This window comes from Schistocerca serialis, chromosome 3, assembly GCF_023864345.2.
Source record: "Schistocerca serialis cubense isolate TAMUIC-IGC-003099 chromosome 3, iqSchSeri2.2, whole genome shotgun sequence".
NCBI lineage: Eukaryota > Metazoa > Arthropoda > Insecta > Orthoptera > Acrididae > Schistocerca > Schistocerca serialis.
In genome coordinates, this window is record NC_064640.1 from 884,795,188 (window position 1) to 884,817,705 (window position 22,518).

Consider the following 22,518-nt stretch of genomic DNA (forward strand, 5'->3'; position numbering starts at 1 on the left):
ACCAGCAGTTTTTGAGGATGCTCTTGTAAGTTTGATGTCAAAAGTATGCAGTAAACTGAGCTGTTGTAAAGCAGGAATGGTGAAAGAGAATAATTTGGCAACCAATAAAAGGTTATTTAGGTAGCAATAGTTTGTTCTCTCAGTGATGTAGTAAAGGAGAAATCTATAAGTGATTTATTATTTTAGCATTACGCATATACTTTTGACTTTGACAAACAATATGGGATGCAGGATAAGGAATGTGGAAGGGTGAATAAAATTCTAACACAGATAGTCACAAATTTGCTTTATTTTCATTGTAATGTATATAAATAAACACTAATATCACTTCAGTATCGTTCTCATGTGTTGTGCAGTAAAAAAAGTTTGACACGCATTCACACAGATATTAAAACTGGTAAGAATATTTTTTTTTCCTACTTACGGTGATGCTGGGGGAACTTAACGCGAAAAAGGTTCGAGAGGGGCGTAGTCTGAAGAATTTTCAATAAGTAGGTCTGTATAAAGGAAGAGCTAGAATATTTTTGTAGGCACAGTGAAATAGTACATACAGTACTCCCAGAACAGTTGCTGCATTTTGCGGATCCACAGTGGGCAAGAAAAGCGCGACGAATCGACATGGCAAGGTTTGGCGATTGTGTGTGTGTGTGTGTGTGTGTGTGTGTGTGTGTGTGTGTGTGTAGGAGAGGGAGACGACAGATGCTCTGACGCCTGGGGCATTACAGTTGAAGAGAAAAAAGGAGGAGAAAATCTCGGCAGACTTCAGATATTGGAGGCTGCGGATTTTTCCTTAGAGTTGTAGTGTAGACTTACGATCGCACCATTTGTCTCTATACTGACTCGTATAGATTGCTACGCGCGAGACTGACGGATTTAGTGAAAGAAATTCAGTTGTCAGGGAATGTTTCTCGTGTAGTGATTTTCACTAGATCTCGGTGTTACCGCAGAAAAGGAAATGCGTCTCCGCACACGAGTTTGTGCCGTGGCCGTCTGGGAGTATTCGGAAGAGGGAAGTGTAAAACCGCCGTGTTGTGTGTAAGGTTGCGGCGGCAGTGGGAGGGACGCTCAGTGGTAGAGACCGACGGGCACGGCGGCGTGGGCGATGGTCTTGCCCAGCACGGGCACGGTGGTGGGCACCCTGGCGATGTCCTGGCGCACCGTCTTGAACAGCGTGGGCGTGTTGACGGCGACACGGTGCAGCTTGGTGACGGGCTCGATCACGTCCACTTCCTGCAGGGTCTCGATGGGACGGGACACGACGACGCGCCGGGTGGAGACGCGCTCACCTGCGGGGGCGGCGAAGGCCGGCGCGGGCGTGGCGGACAGCACGCGCGCGCGCACATTGCCCGCGTCGCCCACGGGCGCGCCGGCGGGTCCGGCGCGGCCGAAGCCCACCTCGGTAACGCCGCCGCGGGCCGTCAGCAGCTGGATGAGGCGCTGCTGGTTAGCCTGGTTCTCCTCGGGGTGGATGGAGCGCAGGGACGGCACCACGTCGGGGCCGGCCAGCGGCTGAGCGCGCGCGATCTGCTCGAGGGGGGCGCCGTTGGTGCGGATCTCGGGCTGCGGCGACGGCAGGGGGCCGGCGGCCTGGTGCTGCGCGGCGGCGGCGGCGCGCTGCTCGGCCTCGTACTGCTGCTGCTGAGCCGCCGCGCGCTGCTGAGCCTCGTACTGCTGCTGCTGAGCCGAAGCGCGTTGCTGAGCCTCGTACTGCTGCTGCTGAGCCGCCGCGCGCTGCTGAGCCTCGTACTGCTGCTGCTGAGCCGCCGCGCGCTGCTGAGCCTCGTACTGTTGCTGGGCGGCGGCCGCGCGCTGCTGCGACTCGTACTGCTGCTGGGCGGCTGCCGCGGCCCTAGCCGAGAACTCGGGGTTCTCTACCGAGATCGAGTCGTCGCTCTCGAACTGCGCGGGAGCTCCGGGGGCGGGGCCGCCCGGGCCGGGGTAGGCGCCCAGCGCGGGGGCGGGCGTCGAGGACACGAACACGGGGGCGGGGGTGGCAGCCACGACCGGAGCGTAGGCGGGGCCGGCGGCGACGGCGGCGGGGGCGGCGGCGATGGCAGCGGGGGCGGCGACGACGGGTCCGGCGGCGACGGCGGCTCCCGGGCCCACGGGGCTGACGACGGTGGGTCCGCGCTGCAGCCGGCTGGTAGGCTCGTCCAGCTCCACCAGAGCGGAGCCCGCAGGCCTGATCACGACGCGCTCCTCGATGTCGTAGAACTGCTTCTGGATGGCCGGCCGGCGCACCTCGAACTTGCGGGTGGCCACGGCCGGGTGGGCGACGTCGATCTGCTGCTGCACGACGCCGGGCTGCGCCTCGATGCGGGTGACGGGCACGTCGGCCACACCGGGCACGTGGTGCACCGTGGGCACGGCCACGGGGGCGGCGGCGTAACCGACGGCGGCGGGGGCGGCGGCGGCGTAGCCGACGGCGGCGGGGGCGGCGGCGGCGTAGCCCACGGCGGCGGGGCCGGCGGCGGCGTAGCCGACGGCGGCGGGGCCGGCGGCGGCGTAGCCCACGGGACCGGCGGCCAGGCCGGCGGGCGCGGGACCGTTCAGGTAGGTGACTCCGGCAGGGTTGAGGAAGGGCAGGCGCACTGCCACCTGGCTCACGCCTCCCAGAACCACGTGCAGCGCCGCGGCGACGATGATCAGGTACCTCATGGCTCCTGCAAAGCCGAGCGCTCACTTTACTCAAATGTTCAAATGTGTGTGAAATCTTATGGGACTTTGCTGCTAAGGTCATCAGTCCCTAAGCTTACACACTGCTTAACCTAAATTATCCTACAGACCAGCCGCACAGTCCATGACTGCAGCGTCTTAGACCGCTCGGCTAATCCCGCGCGGCTCACTGTACTACACATTCTACACAAACCTGCAGCTGCAAAAAGGTACAGAGCAAGAAACGTGTGCGAAGAAATTATTCGCCTAAAATAAAAGTAGGAAAGGAAATAAAATCGATATCGCAGTACCCAAACGCGAATTTAAGCCGTAGTCCTCCATTTCAGTATCCTAACAACTACGCTGCTATTCTTGGTCATAGGAAGAGGCAATGTAATCTCTATGTGTACCTTTGAGATACGGTGTACACAGTACTGGAATAAAGATTCTGTACTTTCTCATCCTCGTACCTATCAGCAACTATAGTTCGCCTCCTTCGCCGAGAGGCGAGCGCGTTTGACTGTCATGTAAGAGGCCTGGGTTCGATTCCTGGCCAGATCGGATATTTTCTACGCTCGGGGACTGGATGTTGTGTCGTCCTCACCACAATTTCGTCATCAACGACACGCAAGTCGCCCAACGTGATCTCAACTAAAATATTTGCAACTCGGCGGCCAAATTTCCCCATGTGTGGACTCCCGACCTGAACGCCATACGATCATTTCATTTTTCACCGATTAATGCAGACTGTCTTAAGGAACTTTAGCTCTTCTACTCTCTTAAATTTTGTGCAGTCTCCTTCAAATAGCGCAGTATAGCAGAGCTGCATTCTGCCCGTCTTTGATCTGCGTTTTCTAGTCCTCTGTAGCTTATCCCGTGCGATAACGGGGCGGTTTCTTACGAAAAACGACGGTCCTTCCTTACCTAATTTTCTTTCGTTGCAGCTACGTATTTTTAGACACTGTATAGCTTAAAAGGCTTTATATTCGCGCTTGGAATCAGAGGGGTTCTAGACTCTGTAAATGTATTTCTGAACCCATATGAACGACTGAGCCAAGCACGTACTTTTCGGTATTATGTTGTTGGCTTATAATTTCACATAGTATAAATTTTACTTTTGTTACGAGAGCAAAAACTGTTCTACTTCGATTCTCATTGCGATAGTGGAAATGAACTACTAACGAAGATAAAAAGCTCTCTCCAGGTTTTTTTTGCATTCGTTACACGTGAATCAGAGAAAATCGAATAAATGCCCTTAGAGACATAACAAACGAGTGAAACTTATCATCTGGTCACTGTGTAGGATACATTTTTCGTAGTCCCGATTCCCTCTCTCTTATGTTTGTGCTAAGGAGACGGAAACCGCTATTACGAAACCTCATTCCGTATTGACCGGAAATGCGTTTTGCGGACGAAATAAAAAGTGGGAGATCCTCAGAATATGACTAGGTTTCTCACAATCGCTGAACACGTGGTGGAGCAAAATCGAGTGTACGTTAATTGGTCCATCGTATCCCGTTTCGTGTTACGAAATTCTCTGGACTAATTTATACATTCTGCTGAGCTAGTTCACTAGAACGCAATAAAAAATTGACCAACAGCTGAGTTCGGCGAACTGGAAGTTACCGCACCCCGAGAAGGCTTGACCATAAGATGTCCTACATTTTCTGGGTCACTTTCGAATCGACACCTGTACGAGCAAGTAGCCAGCTACAGGAATTAACACTTAATGCAATAACCGCATTTAAAGTTAGATGAACAGTATCCGTCCGTCGACGGCGAAACGACGATGTCCAGTACCGTCACCGTCATACACAAAAAAAGATCGTGCTCAGATGAGGTCAGCGGAGGCACGTCGAGATTGGCGTAACGACCGTCCCCCGCGGTAACGCAGTTCCGGTTAAGAGATCGAAAGCACTGGAAAAACTGCAAGACGAACCGGGCCGCAGCATCGTAACACTGAAATTCGGAGTCCTCGGCGGCGGAATGGCCGAAGCGAGCGAGCGGGCCGGGTTCGCCTTCCAGCCGAGCTGTACGAGAAGCCGGACGGCACAGAACTCACCACTTGGTGCGAGCTACTGCTGGAAGCCCACGAGTGAATGTGACGGTGGTGCGGTGCGCTCAACTTTTATACGCACCCGTGACCCCTCCCGCGCCACTGCCCCCCTCTCGAGGCGCGTTGCATCCATTAGAACTGGGTCGCCAGCGACAACGGCACCCGCCGCCGCCCGGACTGGTTGGCCAAGGCGCCGCCGCCGAGACCACGCCTACGGGACAGCTGAGCGGTGAAAGGCCCGCTGCTGCGGCGTCGCGCGTATGCCGCGCAGGTAGCGTAACGCCGCCCGCGAAATGGAAAGCGGAAGAAAGTCCATCAATGGAGCGTCTCCAGATCACGACACGCGCCTCGCGCCCCCCCTCCACCTGCTGTCTGACCGTCCGGGATGTGAACCGAGGACCTCGCGAACTGCTCACCTGTGCAGATGTGACCTGTTCTTTTTTTCCACCCAGTTCACGCTGGGGGTGCGAGCGTATACACCGATGTACAGTCAAATGAACGTGTAATAACAGTAATGACATTTTTCCAATCTACATACCGGGTGATCAAAAAGTCAGTATAAATTTGAAAACTTAATAAACCACGGAATAATGTAGATAGAGAGGTAAAAACTGACAAACATGCTTGGAATGACATGGGGTTTTATTAGACCAAAAAAACCTAAGTCACAAAATGTCCGACAGGTGGCGCTGGACAGAAAAACGTCAGTAACTGCTACCGTGACGGGTGAGTGGTACGCTGATATGTTACAGAATCGCATCATCCCCAGCATTTTCACACAGTCCAATTTTTTTCACAGTCCAGTCTAGCCACTGTCACGAATGATGATGATGATGAAATGATGAGGACAACACAAACACCCAGTTCCCGGGCAGAAAAGATCCCCAACCCGGCTTCCCTTGACACTGAAACAGAGAGAGTTGAGACTGATGCGCCAAACGGCAACACTGGACTCACGGGGATTTCAAAGTCGTCTCTCCAGACGAGTCGCGGTCCTACCTATAGCATCGCTGTGGATGTATCCTCGTGTGGAAGCTTCGAGGAGAACGAATGCTGTCGGTACTTGTCACCATCATTCGAGTCTATCATCTGACGTGATGGAATGGGTGTCATTGGATAACTAACACGATCACCTCTGGTAATTTGGACAGCAGGCATTACATTTCCGACGTATTAGGTCCGTTGGCTGTACAGTATCTTCGACGTCTCCGTGACATCATATTTCAACAAGATAATGCAAGGCCGCATGTTGCCAGTGCTGTCCAGACCTACCTGATTCAGAGGTTCGACTGTTGCCATGGCCACTTCGTTTTCCTGATCTCTCACCCATTGAAAACAACTGGTCATGGATTGCTGAAACACAGGCAGGACTCTACTCTCCATCCACTATGATCGATGAACTTACTACAGTCGATGAACTTTGACACAGAGCGGAAGCATCGTGGAATGACACATCGGTTTCTGTCATCCAAGCACAGTTATCCTCGATATGCACTGCGGTTAAAGCCAGTGTTGCTTCCAGAGGAGGCAACTCCGTGCACTAAATTACGCATCCTTATATACCTACGATGTAATCATGTACGCATATTATTGCTGCTATACATTGGCCACACTATGAAAAAAATTTTGTTATTTAAAATTCTTCCTAGTGTTGCAGTTTTAATGGACAGCAGTGTACGTATTAAGACCTCTTCTTTTTAACGTCATATGGGATGCTCGACGTTTTGAAAATGGTGGCGGCAAATCTACTTTGGGTTTGTTTTGTGTCAGCGTACAATGAACGCACGGACTAGCGACTAAAAAAAACAGCATTCCTGTGCCTTTCCGGACATCGGTCCTGTCCTGAAAAATTAACTGTTAAATGTCCCCCCTCCAACAGGACCAGGCCTAGCAAAGCGCTGAGGTGTTCAAAACAATCATCGGATTGATGACTGTTTCAATTTTTTTTTAAATTTCGCTCACAATATAATAACCAAGGACAGTGCAGTGTAGGGTATAAAATGCAGACTGTCAATTGCAAGAAAAGCTATTCTGAGGAAGAAAATATCTCAACATGGAATAAAAATGTAATTTTCAGAGAGTCTTTTCTGGAATTACATGTCTGGAGCGTTTGTTCCAGTGTATGTGAAACATGGACGATGAACAGCTCAGACAAATAGAGAACAGAAGCTTTTGAAATGTGTTTCTGCAGAAGAATTTTGAAGGTAAGAGTAGTAGACCGAGTAATTAAGAATAGATACTGAATCGAATGCGGAGAAAGGATCTTTATAGCACAACTTGAATGAGGGAAGGGGTAGATTGATGAGGAACACAATACAAATTAAGCACCATGAGATGTTAAAGCCGGTAATGAATTGAAGTGTGGAAAGCAAAAACTGTAGAGAGAGACCGAAGTTGGACTTCAGGAAGAAGCCTGAAATGGATTTAGTTCGGAATAACTGGCTCTGAGCACTATGGGACTCAACTGCTGAGGTCATTAGTCCCCTAGAACTTAGAACTAGTTAAACCTAACTAACCGAAGGACATCACAAACATCCATGCCCGAGGCAGGATTCGAACCTGCGACCGTAGCGGTCTTGCGGTTCCAGACTGCAGCGCCTTTAACCGCACGGCCACTTCGGCCGGCTCGGAATAACTATGTAGGCGTGAAGAGATCTCCACAGGACAGAATAGAGTGGAAAGCTGCATCAAACCACTGTTCAGACAGAAGACCATCACCAACACAGCCGACCGGGGTGGTCGAGCGGCTCTAGGCGCTACAGACTCGAACCGCGCGACCGCTACGGTCGCAGGTTCGAATCCTGCATCGGGCATGGATGTGTGTGATGTCCTTAGGTTATAGCCGGCCGAAGTGACCGTGCGGTTAAAGGCGCTGCAGTCTGGAACCGCAAGACCGCTACGGTCGCAGGTTCGAATCCTGCTTCGGGCATGGATGTTTGTGATGTCCTTAGGTTAGTTAGGTTTAACTAGTTCTAAGTTCTAGGGGGCTAATGACCTCAGCAGTTGAGTCCCATAGTGCTCAGAGCCATTTGAACCATTTGAACCTTAGGTTAATTAGGTTTAAGTAGTTCTAAGTTCTAGGGGACTGATGACCTCAGATGTTAAGTCCCATAGTGCTCAGAGCCATTTGAACCATCACCAACACAACAACAACAACAACAGCAACGACAACGACGACAACGACAACGTAAACAACAACAATATATACTAAAACACATACTACAACAACGTCTGTTCTGCTCAACAAACTAAGCGCCTTCCGACAGCGCGGCAACCATGCAGAAGTTTTCCCTTGAAAAACCACCAGTTTTTTGTCCCATTCGACATTCTAAGCTTTTTCGGTGTTTGTTTAATTCACCCTGTATACGCAGATAACTGAACTTGAGAAAAGTTGTCATTTGACGGTGCGGTTTTTAGCACTTATGCAAGAGCTTAAAATAGAAACGACATAATATTTACGTGGTCTATTCCAAAAATATACTCGATGAACCTAAAAATAATAATTGCAATGCTTTTAACGTATACTTTTTTGTACAGCTATGCAACAGTGTTTCGGCGACAGGAAGATATAAAGCTGTAGATTCCATCTTCATCAAAAACTGGGTTGACAGAGCTTTTAAACATTTTATATGTCTTGCTTTATACAGATACTGCAGAATAAAGTAATGCAGTAACATTAAAAAGTATTTCAAACAGCTGCTGGAACTAAGTGAAGGGATAATAGGACGACGTTTGGTATTAAAGACATACATTTCTGCTGATAGATACAGTTGTGCGGTAGAGTTGACATTGAATTATATATCATGGATGCAGAAGATGATACTGAACTAACATTCCCTCCGTCATAACGACATGCAAAACAAATTGAGTCGATACGGCAAATAAAACGAGCAAGGTGGCACAATTGTTAAGACCTGTGTATGATGAGATGTGCCAAATACAGAAAATAGCCATGTTACGCCATTGACTGTGATATACAGGGTGTTTCAAAAATGACCGGTATATTTGAAACGGCAATAAAAACTAAACGAGCAGCGATAGAAATACACCGTTTGTTGCAATATGCTTGGGACAACAGTACATTTTCAGGCAGACAAACTTTCGAAATAACAGTAGTTACAATTTTCAACAACCGATGGCGCTGCGGTCTGGGAAACTCTATAGTACGATATTTTCCACATATCCACCATGCGTAGCAATAATATGGCGTAGTCTCTGAATGAAATTACCCGAAACCTTTGACAACGTGTCTGGCGGAATGGCTTCACATGCAGATGAGATGTACTGCTTCAGCTGTTCAATTGTTTCTGGATTCTGGCGGTACACATAGTCTTTCAAGTGTCCCCACAGAAAGAAGTCACACGGGTTCATGTCTGGCGAATAGGGAGGCCAATCCACGCCGCCTCCTATATGTTTCGGATAGCCCAAAGCAATCACATGATCATCGAAATATTCATTCAGGAAATTAAAGACGTCGGCCGTGCGATGTGGCCGGGCACCATCTTGCATAAACCACGAGGTGTTCGCAGTGTCGTCTAAGGCAGTTTGTACCGCCACAAATTCACGAAGAATGTCCAGATAGCGTGATGCAGTAATCGTTTCGGATCGGAAAAATGGGCCTATGATTCCTTTGGAAGAAATGGCGGCCCAGACCAGTACTTTTTGAGGATGCAGGGACGATGGGACTGCAACATGGGGCTTTTCGGTTCCCCATATGCGCCAGTTCTGTTTATTGACGAAGCCGTGCAGGTAAAAATAAGCTTCGTCAGTAAACCAAATGCTGCCCACATGCATATCGCCGTCATCAATCCTGTGCACTATATCGTTAGCGAATGTCTCTCGTGCAGCAATGGTAGCGGCGCTGAGGGGTTGCCGCGTTTGAATTTTGTATGGATAGAGGTGTAAACTCTGGCGCATGAGACGATACGTGGACGTTGGCGTCATTTGGACCGCAGCTGCAACACGGCGAACGGAAACCCGAGGCCGCTGTTGGATCACCTGCTGGACTAGCTGCGCGTTGCCCTCTGTGGTTGCCATATGCGGTCGCCCTACCTTTCCAGCACGTTCATCCGTCACGTTCCCAGTCCGTTGAAATTTTTCAAACAGATCCTTTATTGTATCGCTTTTCGGTCCTTTGGTTACATTAAACCTCCGTTGAAAACTTCATCTTGTTGCAACAACACTGTATTCTAGGCGGTGGAATTCCAACACCAGAAAAATCCTCTGTTCTAAGGAATAAACCATGTTGTCTACAGCACACTTGCACGTTGTGAACAGCACACGCTTACAGCAGAAAGACGACGTACAGAATGGCGCACCCACAGACTGCGTTGTCTTCTATATCTTTCACATCACTTGCAGCGCCATCTGTTGTTGAAAATTGTAACTACTGTAATTTCGAAAGTTTGTCCGCCTGAAAATGTACTGTTGTCCCAAGCATATTGCAACAAACGGTGTATTTCTATCGCTGCTCGTTTAGTTTTTATTGCCGTTTCAAATATACCGGTCATTTTTGAAACACCCTGTATATATATATATATATATATATATATATATATATATATATATATATATATATATATATATATATATATATATGAGATGGCCGGCGAAATGTTAATAAATTTGCTGTTGACTAATCTGTACGTGTCTTAACATTCAAAGAGCGAGGTGGGGTAGCGTATAGAACATTGGACTTCCTGTCGGGAGGAGAGCGGCCGAGACCATAGTCTGCCTTGTGTGATTTAAGTTTTCCGAGATTTTCCTAACTCGATGATCGCGAATGTCAGCATGGTTACTTTGCTGCCCTATGACGTCCATGGGAATTTTTCAGAAATTCCAGAATCGCACTTCAGCGAGAGGTTCTACTATCTTGAAGAACAGTTGATGAAGTGCGGTGACCAAAATTAGAATATATCTATTCGTATGTAGATTTCTCATCCGAAAACAAATATATCTCACTGAAAAGCTTGAAATCTTACAGGGGGACCGCACCTATTTATCACCGATTTCGTCCAAATTCGTGTTATATGCAAGGCTTGGCCAGAAATGAAAGTGATGGAAACGGGAGTTCCAGATGGCCTCTAGCGTTTCGAAAAAAAAAAAAAAAAAAAAAAAAAAAAAAAAAAAAAAAAAAAAAAAAAGTCTTTTGGCGCGGGTCTGGCGAGACATGAGGTCTTTAGTCAACGGTTGGTGCAGCGGAAAGAGTACAGAATAGTAATTCGGGAGTTGGAGGGTTGTGTTCCTACGCAGAAACTTTCTTTACTTTCAGTTTTTAAGTCACTTTAACGGAAAATGAATACAAATATCTCGTATTTATTAATATTTTCATAAAAGGCGTGAAAATGGAATGCAAAGGAAAATTTGGGATTGCAAATAAATTTCTGGGAAGGGATTCTGAGGCATGCGCGAGAGCTTCGTATGTAAAATTAGGTATTGTTGTTATTGTACAGTCGATGGCTTACACATGCTGCGGAGAGAAAGAAATGTGCGTGTGGCATTTGTGGACGGGATCCATCTTCTGGAGGATTCGGCGGTCTTTGGTTGACGCCCCTGAGGCGACTTCCGTGTTGATGATGATGACGACAGCAGACACAACCAGTTCCGAGCGCAGAAAATCGCAGACCCGACCGGAAATCGAACCTAGGACCCCAAGAGAGTCAGCAACGCTAATCACAATACCACGAAGTATCGTAAAAACAGGGGAAACAGTAATGGCATATTCCACACGTTGTAAACTCCGCTTCTTTACTATTACGTGGATGTTTAAAAGTTTCTATAGAAAAACAAACTTGGTTTACAATTATAAATGGTCCTCTCTCATCGCACAGTTTGGCGGTAAAACATTGGCAGTGCATCAAAAAAATGTTCAAATGTCTGTGAAATCTTATGGGACTTAACTGCTAAGGTCATCAGTCCCTAAGCTTCGACACTACTTAACCTAAATTATCCTGAGGACAAACACACACACCCATGCCCGAAGGAGGACTCGAACCTCTGCCGGGACCGGCAGTGCATCATTTTACCAAATATTGGTGAGGATGTTTGGTGATGCACAATGGGATGTATTTTAGTGCAGTCTTCTTGGGATGTGATTTTTTTCTCTCTCTCGATGAGATAAGGTTAGTTTTGAAGCTTCTTGATAAAATACTTTTCCTTGACGATAAAAATAGACATCTCAAGGTTTCATTAGCTGCCGTGAGCTACTCGAAGGTCGAAGTGAAACTACCAGAATGCGGAGTCAGAACACTTTAATTACAATTCCCTCTTGGAAAGTTATTTACAGAGTCCTTCTGGACGCTGTAAGTACAATCCTTTCGCGGAAATTTATTTGCAATTCTAAATTTTCCTTTGCGTTTCCTTTTCGTGCATGTTATGAAAATATTTGTGAGCGCAATGTATTGATCATTATTTCAGTTTATTCTTTTTGCGAGTAAAGTAAAACATCGGAAATTTAAAAAAAAATGCGCAGTGGGACTCGACCACACTACCCTCGGCTTACCGATCTGCACTTTTCTCACTGCACCAGTCATTGCCTCAACGCTATGCTAACATAAATGACTGACTCATGTCTCCTCTTCCGACTCGCACCAAAACTTTTTTTAAGTACTTGGCCATCTCGAGTTCCCACTTGTGTCACTTTTTTATTTCTGGCCAAGCCCTGTATATAGTAGAAATCTGGACTAAACCGGTGATGGGGAGTTGGCGCGGTCCCCTTGTTAGCTCATAGGGGCTGGATGTGGAGAGGAAACGGTCGTGATCGGTGAAATAAATCGTTTCTGCCTACAGCTACAATGTTTTTTAGAAACCGCAAAAAATCTCGGTTTGGATTTTGAGTCGGGGATCGGACCCCGTTTCACGGTGAACACGGACACAGCTTCTAAATCCGTGCGTCCCTTGCAGTTGCGTGGATGTGTAAGTTTAGCGGTGGTCAGGCAGCCGCCGCGGCGCGCCGGCTGTGAGAGGTGGCCTTGAGGCGCGCCCTGCTGACCTTCGCCTCGGAAGGCCGCCGACCCTTATTTCTAACGGATGTCGCCAGCGCCATTTCACTTTCTTCTCCTCCGTACTTGGTTCTCAGAAGACTGCTCACCTCAGACAACCGATGATGTGTTTGCAGTTCATTCGTGCTAGAATAGCAGGCGTGACATATCGACTTTGAAACGCGCTAGTAAAAGCATCCTCTGACGAAGACAGAAAGACTTCTTTCGCCTCAGCTGGGCGGCTACCGGACTTGCCTATTACATAGAGAACCACGTAACGACTCTGTTTAACTTGGTGTATTTATATTTTTATGGGTTGTAAAAAATAAGTACGGACATCAAAAAGTAAGTTACACAATAAAATACTGCAGTGTCTCCTGTGTTGCTAAGAAGTACTATGCAATGTTCCTCCTGATACGCATGCATTGTATAGTACTTCTCAACGACAGAGGCACTGCGATATTGTATTTATTCGCCGATACTAGGCAGCGAGGCGGCCGCTGAGACCGAGTAGTTCTAGGCGTTTCAGTCCGGAATCACGTGACTGCTACGGTCGCAGGTTCGAATCTTGCCTCAGGCATGGATGTGTGTGATGTTCTTAGGTTAGTTAGGTTTAAGTAGTTCAAAGTTGTAGGGGATTGATGACCTCAGATGTTAAGTCCCATAGTGCTCAGAGCCATTTGAACCAGGCAGCGACTGTCAATTAAAATGTCCTACTGTAGCTATCTGATCGGGATAATAGCCCAAATCGCTCGTGGTAGTAAAAAAAAAAAAAAAAAAAAAAAAAAATAGTCCCCTAAATGTATGTATGTATGTTTGGGTTCTCGAGCAACAGTCCTTAATACATAAGGATGTTTCACCTTTTATATTAAAGGCGCCTTCAGTTGATTTTTTTTCGAAGTAATACAGTTTTCTATTCACGTATGATACTTATAGATTGGAAACAGTTCACACCATACATTTTACTTAAACAAAATGTTACTTACACTTACTTGTCTGTATTGTGGTCGCACTGTCATAGCGCACAAGTTTCAACAGATCTTGTCAACCAAACATGAATTGCTAGCCTGCGAGTCATGCATGTACTGAAAGAATGTTAATGATACAGATTACCTCGTGTATTACGTACATATGGTCTAATATTCCAATGTCTTCGGTTTATATTCAGTTTCGTGTTACGGTTTAGTATAGCTTCCGTTACTTTGAACTAAATTCAAGTTAAGAAATTATTCTTGGCGTTGTGGTCCGTCTATGCAACTAAAAGAAAGGTTGCTTGTTTCGCGTCATTTATTTGTACTGACGGTCCACATCCATAAGAATGTAAAACCGACTGAGGGTCGACCAGAAACATATAATTGGAAGGAAAAAAATTTAATTTCGTTGTTTTCTTCACCAAACACTTCTATGTATAAAAAGTAGATATCTGTAAATGAAAAGTTGCGGAATTAATATGAGCTGAAGGAATAATAACGTATTAGGCCAAATTTACGGACGCCAGTGAGCAAACAGAAGCTAAAGCAATTAAAAAACTCACACCCATTAATTTTTAAATTACTATTATCATTCACTTCTAAAGTAATTCTCAATCTCAAAAGGCCAGTATAAATTTGAAAACTTAATAAACCACGGAATAATGTAGATAGAGGGGTAAAAATTGACACACATGCTTAGAATGACATGGGGTTTTATTAGAAGAAAAAAAACTGCGCATGACAATTTTTTATAAAAGGAGCTGTAATGAGAGAGAGAATCAGATGCACCAGCAGTCGCAGCATGTTGACGTTACCTGAAAAGGTGCTTTTAGTGAAGCTGTATTATCAGAATGGGGAATGTCCTAGTTCAGCGTACGATCCTATCGCCATAGGAAGGGGATTCGCACGGGTCAAGGTCCGTTGACAAATGCAGCTGTGGCGATAATGATGTCGAAGTTCGAAGCCACGGGTTGTTTAGACGATAGACTCCGTAGTGGCCGACTGAGCACAAGTCGTAATGCTGCTGCGACAGTTCAAGAAGAAATGGAGACTGTAGCGGGTTCGTCTACGCACGTCGCACCGGCGTTCCATACACTACTGTTTGGTTGGCACTTAGGCGTACTCTCCGATGCTATCTGTACAAAACCCATCGGCATCATGATCTGTTACCTGGCGATTTAGTGAAGCGGAGGGCATTTGCGGTGTGGGCGTTTCAAAAGATGGCGGAAGATGACGATTGGTCGAGTAACGTGTTGTGGACCGATGAAGCTCATTTCACGCTCCGAGGGTCTGTCAACACCCACAACTGCAGAATTTGGGCTACCGAAAATCCTAGAACTGTCGTGGAAACTCCATTGCACGACGAGAAAGTCACGGTATGGGTTGGATTTACCACATCTACCGTTTTGGGTTTTTTTTCTTCGAGGAAATGTTTGGTTCCGGTTTTGTAACTGCTACCGTGACGAGTGAGAGGTACGCCGATATGTTACAGAATCGCATCATCACCAGCCTGGCTGATAAACACCTGCTGGAACGTACGATGTTTATGCAGGATGGCGCTCCGCCCCATATTGCTAGACACGAGAAAGATCTCTTGCGCACGTCGTTTGGTGATGATCGTGTGCTCAGCCGCCACTTTCGTTATGCTTGGCCTCCCAGGTCCCCAGACATCAGTCCGTGCGATTAATGGCATTGGGTTTACCTGAAGTCGCAAGTGTATCGTGATTGACCGACATCTCTAGGGATGCTGAAAGACAACATCCGACGCCAATGCCTCACCATAACTCCGGACATGCTTTACAGTGCTGTTCACAACATTATTCCTCGACTACAGCTATTGTTAAGGAATGATGGTGGACATATTGAGCATTTCCTGTAAAGAACATCATCTTTGCTTTGTTATGCTGATTATTCCGATTCTGATCAGATGAAGCGCCATCTGTTGGACATATTTTCAACATGTGTATTTTTTGGTTCTAACCCCATGTCATTCCAAGCATGTGTGTCAATTTGTACCTCTCTATCTACATTATTCTGTGATTTATTCAGCTTTCAAACTTATACTGACTTTTTGATCACCCGGCATATTGATACTGAGAAACAAGCAGTCTGGCTATTAAAATTGCTACACCAATAAGATGACGTGCTACAGACGCGAAATTTAACCGACAGGAAGAAGATGTTGTGAAATGCAAATGATTAGCTTTTCAGAGCATTAACACAAGGTTGGGGCCGGTGGCGACACCTACAACGTGCTGACATGAGCAAAGTTTCCAACCGATTTCTCGTACACAAACAGCAGTTGACCGGCGTTGTCTGGTGAAACGTTGTTGTCATGCTTCGTGTAAGGAGGAGAACTGCGTACCATCACTATTCCGACTTTGATAAAGGTCGGATTGTAGCCTATGACGATTGCGGTTTATCGTATCGCGACATTGCTGCTCGCGTTGGTCGATATCCAATGACTATTAGCAGAATATGGAATCGGTGGGTTCAGGAGGGTAATACGGAACGCCGTGCTGGATCCCAACATCCTCGTATCACTAGCAGTCGAGATGACAGACATCTTATCCGCACGGCTGAAACGGATCGTGCAGCCACGTCTCGATCCCTGAGTCAACAGATGGGGACGTTTGCAAGACAACAACCATCTGCACGAACAGTTCGACGACGTTTGCAGCAGCATGGACTATCAGCTCGGAGACCGTGGCCGCGGTCGCCCTTGACGCTGCAACACACACAGGAACGCCTGCGATGGTGGACTCAACGACGAACCTGGGTGCACGAATGGCAAAACGTCACTTTTTCGGATGAATCCAGGTTCTGTTTACAGCATCATGATGGTCGCATCCGTGTTTGGCGACATCGCGGATACGCACATTGGAAGCGTATATTTGTCATCGCCATACTGGCGTATTACCTGGCGTAATGGTATGGGCTGCCATTGGCTACACGTCTCGGTCGCCTCTTGTTCGCATTGACGGCACTTTGAACAGTGGACGTTACATTTCAGATGTGTTACGACCCGTGGCTCTACCCTTCATTCGATCCCTGCGAAACCCTACATTTCAGCAGGATAATGCACGACCGAATGTTGCAGGTCCTGTACGGGCCTTTCTGGATACAGAAAATGTGCGACAGCTGTCCTGGCCAGCACACCAGATCTCTCACCAATCTAAAACGTCTGGTCAATGGTGGCCGAGCAACTGGCTGTCACAATACACCAATCACTACTCTTGATGAACTGTGATGTCGTGTTGAAGCTGCATGTGCAGCTGTACATGTACACGCCATCCAAGCTCTGTTTGACTCAATGCCCAGGCGTATCAAGGCCGTTATTGCGGCCAGAGGTGCTTGTTCTAGGTACTGATTTTTCAGGATTTTTGCCCCCAAACTGCGTTAAAATGTAATCACATGTCAGTTCTAGTATATTATATTTCTCCAATGATTACCCGTTTATCACTGCATTTCTTCTTGGTGTAGCAGTTTTAGTGGCCAGTAGTTTAACAGTAATAACCTACCGCCTGTACACTCTGGTTATATACTTGAGCGGTGTCAACTTTACCACTACTTCTTCTCTAAGTGACGCCCATCTTTGTACAATTAATTGTTAGAAGCGCGTCAGTTCCCGTTGCGTTTTCTTCCCCTCACTCCCCCCCCCCCCCCTCCTCCATTACATTTGTAGCAACCGTAAGTTGGTTGCTAGATAAAGCAGTGTTTAACTCAAATGCACGATGACTCAAATGCAGATGACTGCAGAACGCCAGTTCTTTTGCAGGCTCAGTGACCTATATAGTTTACGATGTATGCCTTATGTGGTGACTGCCATTTAAACGCAATATTTTACATGTTGTCTTTTTGTTTTGAGGCTTCATTTTTTTCTGCAGCCACAGTTATACAAGTAATATAGTTTATGTACCGTCTTTTGTGAATGATATAAAGGTCGTATTTAGAACATACGCGTTTTGCTTTATTTCAAAGCATCTTCAATAGTCAGATGTTTTTGCTTCCTAAATCGTTTCTAAAGCTTTTCCACTCATAAGTGCATGAGCTTTAGAACATTGCACTTCACTGACACTGGATATATTTCTGTTTTCATATTGTGTAGGTGCACTTACACCTCGTGTGCTTTTTTTTTTAATATTGCGATATGGTAAATTCGATTTCGTCTTGCCTCAAAAGAAAATACACGAGGTGTAAGTGCGTCTACACAATATGAAAACAAAAACACACCCAGTGTCCGCGAAGTGCAATGTTGTAAAAATGGAGCACCTATGTATGGAAGAACGTTAAGAATGAAACAGGGAGCAAAAAAATCAGATCAAACAAAGCGAAACGCCTATCATCTAAATAAAACTTTTATTACAGTCACAAAAGATGGAATGCAACCTACGTTATTTGTGGTGTTTTATATTTACAACGTTATATGAGTCGAGGAGGAAAAATGTTACTGCATCATTCAAAGCAAGGAATGTACACGAACAACAGTTTTCTCTATGCGCTAGAAACTGGGTCGATTTCTGGTGCTGTCTAAGATTACTCCTTGAGGGAGACCGGGAACGAGGTTTGATAAGCCTACTGTAAGCAGCCACACTAAAAAGTAATAGTAACTACAGTTTCGAAAGAAGACGTAAATAGCTATGAATGATTTCCGCTGTAGCCGAGATCAATAAAGCACTGTAGTGCAGCGGTGCTCAGCGAGGAGGTAACCAACATGGAGCCTGGAGGTGGAAGATATTTTCATCACCAGTAATTTAGCAGCAGAGGAGGGGTAGGAGAGAAGTGGCTTCATGAAGTTGCTAATCATCGTACAGTATACTAATGTCATGGGTAAAATTGCAAACTTGTCGACAGTGTATTTTGTAGTGTATTCATCTAACGTTGTTGATGGCTATAGGCCCACCGGATGATAAGCTCATCGGCTATGTGCCGGTGCCGGGCTGCAGTACCTTTCATCGATTTCTCTTATAGATATTAACAACAGTGAAACAATACTACGCAATACACACTTTCATTGCGTCATCTGCAACGAAGAGTAACACCTCTGACACTCACAATTCGCAATGGAAAGATTCAAATGGTGTACGAATAAACACACCCTTTGTGAAAAAAAAGGTTACAAACGGCTGTAAACACTATGGGACTTAACATCTGAGGTCATCAGTCCCCTAGAACTTAGAACTACTTAAACATAACTAACCAGAAGGCCGGAGTGGCCGAACGGTTCTAGGCGCTACAGTCTGGAACCGTGCGACCGCTACGGTTGCAGGTTCGAATCCTGCCTCGGGCATGGATGTGTGTGATGACCTTAGGTTAGTTAGGTTTAAGTAGTTCTAAGTTCTAGGGGACTGATGACCTGAGAAGTTAAGTCCCATAGTGCTCAGAGCCATTTGAACCTAACTAACCTAAGGACATCAACACATCCATGCCCAAGGCAAGATTCGAACCTTGGACCGTAGCAGTCGCGCGGCTTCGGACTGAAGCGCCTAGAACCGCTCGGCCACCGCGGCCGGCACACCGTTTGTGATTTCGCATGCTAAAGTCCTAGGGAACGTCCCAGGCAGTAACAATATGGTATACGCCTCCCATTCAATGGCCTCTCATATAGAGAACGAAGTGACATGGCGTCGTCCCCTAGGCCTGATTGCATTTGTGTAACGTTAATGGATGTATGCAACATAGCGCCGTGCTTAGAGATGCAGCTTTACTTCAGAGAATGTGAATAAGATTCAGATACAGCCTGCTCGCTTTTGAGATCGTGTATGTGACTGTTCGCAGTCTTCCTCTCACGACCGGGAAAATTCCACCCTATTTTTATCATTTTTGTCTCTGGAAAACACAAAGTGGATTTTATAGATAAATAATTTACATTTCTTCCCTCACCAGATTCGTTTTAGTTGCGAGGATAAATCTACGCATCCAGAGTCGAATGGCATATCGGTTTTCGTGGTTAGGGCGAGGTCTCCTCATTGCTCTTAAGAAACCGCCAAATGAGGAAGGATGAGAGTGACCCTGTCATACAATTAGTATCCCTGAGACAATGGTTTGTGGACGACAGTATTCCTGAAATGTACTCCCCTGTCCCGAGTCCCTACCAGAACCCTAAGGAACACCTTTGAGATTATTTGGGACGTCTACTTCGCTCCAGACCTTATCTTCTTTCGGGTCTTGAGGAAGAATGGGCTTGCATCCCTCCAAAGACATTCAGACAGCTAATTGAAGGTGCCCACAGCAGACTTCAAGCTGTCATAAGGGCGAAAGGTGAAAACACCCCATATTAATGTCCATTAGAAGGTGTCCGGATACTTTTGTTCAGATTGTTTATATGCTCGATGCATGGAGAATGGTCGTCTGGACCGATAAGCCGCGGTACTCTTCGCTATACGCCGATGTTAGGGTACGACTACGTCGGAATCCACACGAGGTGATGAATCTTGCTAGCCAACAAGGTATCGTTCAGGCAGACAGCTAGTTCAAGTGTTCTAGTGGGGTGATCTTTAAAAAAGATGAAATGGGGATGCTGATGCGTGCGACCTTGTCTCTCGCCAACTATGGATACTGGGCCAACCGCCCGATGATATACACCCGTTTGCTCTCTTACTGCACACCAAAGCGACTGTACCAGCGGGCTGAAATAGCACCCCCATCACTCGAGAATGGTTTAACTGACGCTTTACGGACTTTAAGGTGCTAGCGTGGGATCCAAGTCATCTTAACTCAGTCGTAGTTAGCACATTATGAAACGTCCCCTTTGAAGAATTATACATGACTGTCCTTAAACTGACATACAATATTTTTAGCGCAACGCAATCTGACTTTCAAAAATCCCTGCAACAGAATGGCCCTGAGTAACATTAAACTATACCTTTCACAAATCACTTACCTCACAAAAATCTTCGCTACTCAAGCTACTGCAATACAGCGAGCGCCACTACTGCCAGCTAAATAAAAGATTCAAACTACTGAAGGCACTAACTACTGATAGGGATAGTTAGCAAATGAAAGATATTAATAGAGAACAAACAATTTATTTACCTTAATATCATCAAAAGTCATAATATATATAGCAGTTCATCACAAATTACAAAACTCCGCCATCTCTCTCCCCACATCCACCACTGCTGGCGGCTCACCTCCAACTGCGCAACGCTACGCGCTGTTCACAGCCAGCTGCCTAACACTACAATGGCGAGTATTACAACAATGCAAAGCAGCCACAGACTGCACACAGCACAGCCAGTGATTTTCATACAGAGGTGGCGTTACCAATTAAAACCTAAACAGCCTACTTACAACATCTCACAGTTTCAAACGAATAATCGCACCTTCGATTCAGCTCCGAACGTACTCCGTGATTTGTGTGACGGTCGTCAAGAATCAAGATGGCTTCGCAACACTTTCAGTGTCCCGTGAAATCCATTCCGCAAGATGCTGCCGCCGACAATAAGCCGAAAGACGATGCTAAACCAGTATGTAGGTGTCGCTAAATAAAATGACTGGGGTCTAGGCTTCCCTGAAAAAAAGACCGGGCGAGACACCATCACGGAGACGGAAACATTACAGGAGAGGGAAATCCAACGATGCGTCCTTAAAAATTAGCTTCAAGTTATATTTAGTGCTTGAGAATTAAACTGATGGCAGAACAAATGGTGTTCAAGTATTAAAATATACACTCATGTTCAGAAAAAAACACAGGACACCTTGAAGACAAGAGATAGTCCGTTCATATTCACAGGACATGTACAGTAGCATGTTCTGCAGAAATGATTAGCATTTTAGTCACCTCGGTTCAGCATGTGTCCTGTTGCCTAATAGGGACAGGGTCCGCCATAGGCCATGATAACTTGTTCCCTGCCTGATGGCGTCGACGCATATAAGGAACGAATGGCATCATGTAGTATAGCCATCGATGCTTCATTCATTTGGTTCCAAAGTTCATCTGTGAGGTGGATTGTGTCACAGCACTGCACCCGTCGTTTCACCATATCCCACACATTTTCGATTGGCGACAAGTCTGGTGATCTGGCGGGCCAAGGCGAAAGGATGACCTCCTGTGACACTAAAAAGGCACGTGTTCGTGCAACACCGCGAGGCAGTGCTATTTCTTGCTGAAAAATGGCGTCTGGGGTGTTGTGTAGAAAGGGTATGGTTACTGGTCACAGGATGTCATTCACGTAGGTCACACTGGTCACTATGCCCTGCACACTGTGATTCGTGGTTCTACCTAGTAGCATCCCACACCAGAAGGCCTCTAGTTGGCGCTGTATGTCTTACGCAAACGCAGTCACTGTGATACCGCTCCCCCTCTCTGCGGCGAACTAAAATGCGGCCATCATTTTCAAACAAACGGAACCTACGCTCCTGGAAATTGAAATAAGAACACCGTGAATTCATTGTCCCAGGAAGGGGAAACTTTATTGACACATTCCTGGGGTCAGATACATCACATGATCACACTGACAGAACCACAGGCACATAGACACAGGCAACAGAGCATGCACAATGTCGGCACTAGTACAGTGTATATCCACCTTTCGCAGCAATGCAGGCTGCTATTCTCCCATGGAGATGATCGTAGAGATGCTGGATGTAGTCCTGTGGAACGGCTTGCCATGCCATTTCCACCTGGCGCCTCAGTTGGACCAGCGTTCGTGCTGGACGTGCAGACCGCGTGGGACGACGCTTCATCCAGTCCCAAACATGCTCAATGGGGGACAGATCCGGAGATCTTGCTGGCCAGGGTAGTTGACTTACACCTTCTAGAGCACGTTGGGTGGCACGGGATACATGCGGACGTGCATTGTCCTGTTGGAACAGCAAGTTCCCTTGCCGGTCTAGGAATGGTAGAACGATGGGT

General features: G+C 46.7%; 1 protein-coding gene across 1 annotated transcript; it reads right to left on the minus strand.

Annotated features, from left to right (window-relative positions):
• Positions 1 to 271: 271 nt before the first annotated feature.
• On the minus strand, positions 272 to 4,852 carry LOC126471118 (calphotin-like). Its single transcript, XM_050099200.1, has 2 exons — positions 4,718 to 4,852; positions 272 to 2,663 (listed from the first exon to the last, which is right to left on the minus strand). The coding sequence occupies exon 2, from the start codon at positions 2,656 to 2,658 to the stop codon at positions 1,066 to 1,068; it is 1,593 nt and encodes a 530-aa protein (XP_049955157.1). The 5' UTR covers positions 2,659 to 2,663; positions 4,718 to 4,852; the 3' UTR covers positions 272 to 1,065.
• Between the last annotated feature and the right edge of the window lie 17,666 nt (positions 4,853 to 22,518).

Excerpts from the sequence above, each read along its gene's own strand:
- LOC126471118 (XM_050099200.1), bottom strand. The coding sequence starts at position 2,658 with ATGAGGTACCTGATCATCGTCGCCGCGGCGCTGCACGTGGTTCTGGGA.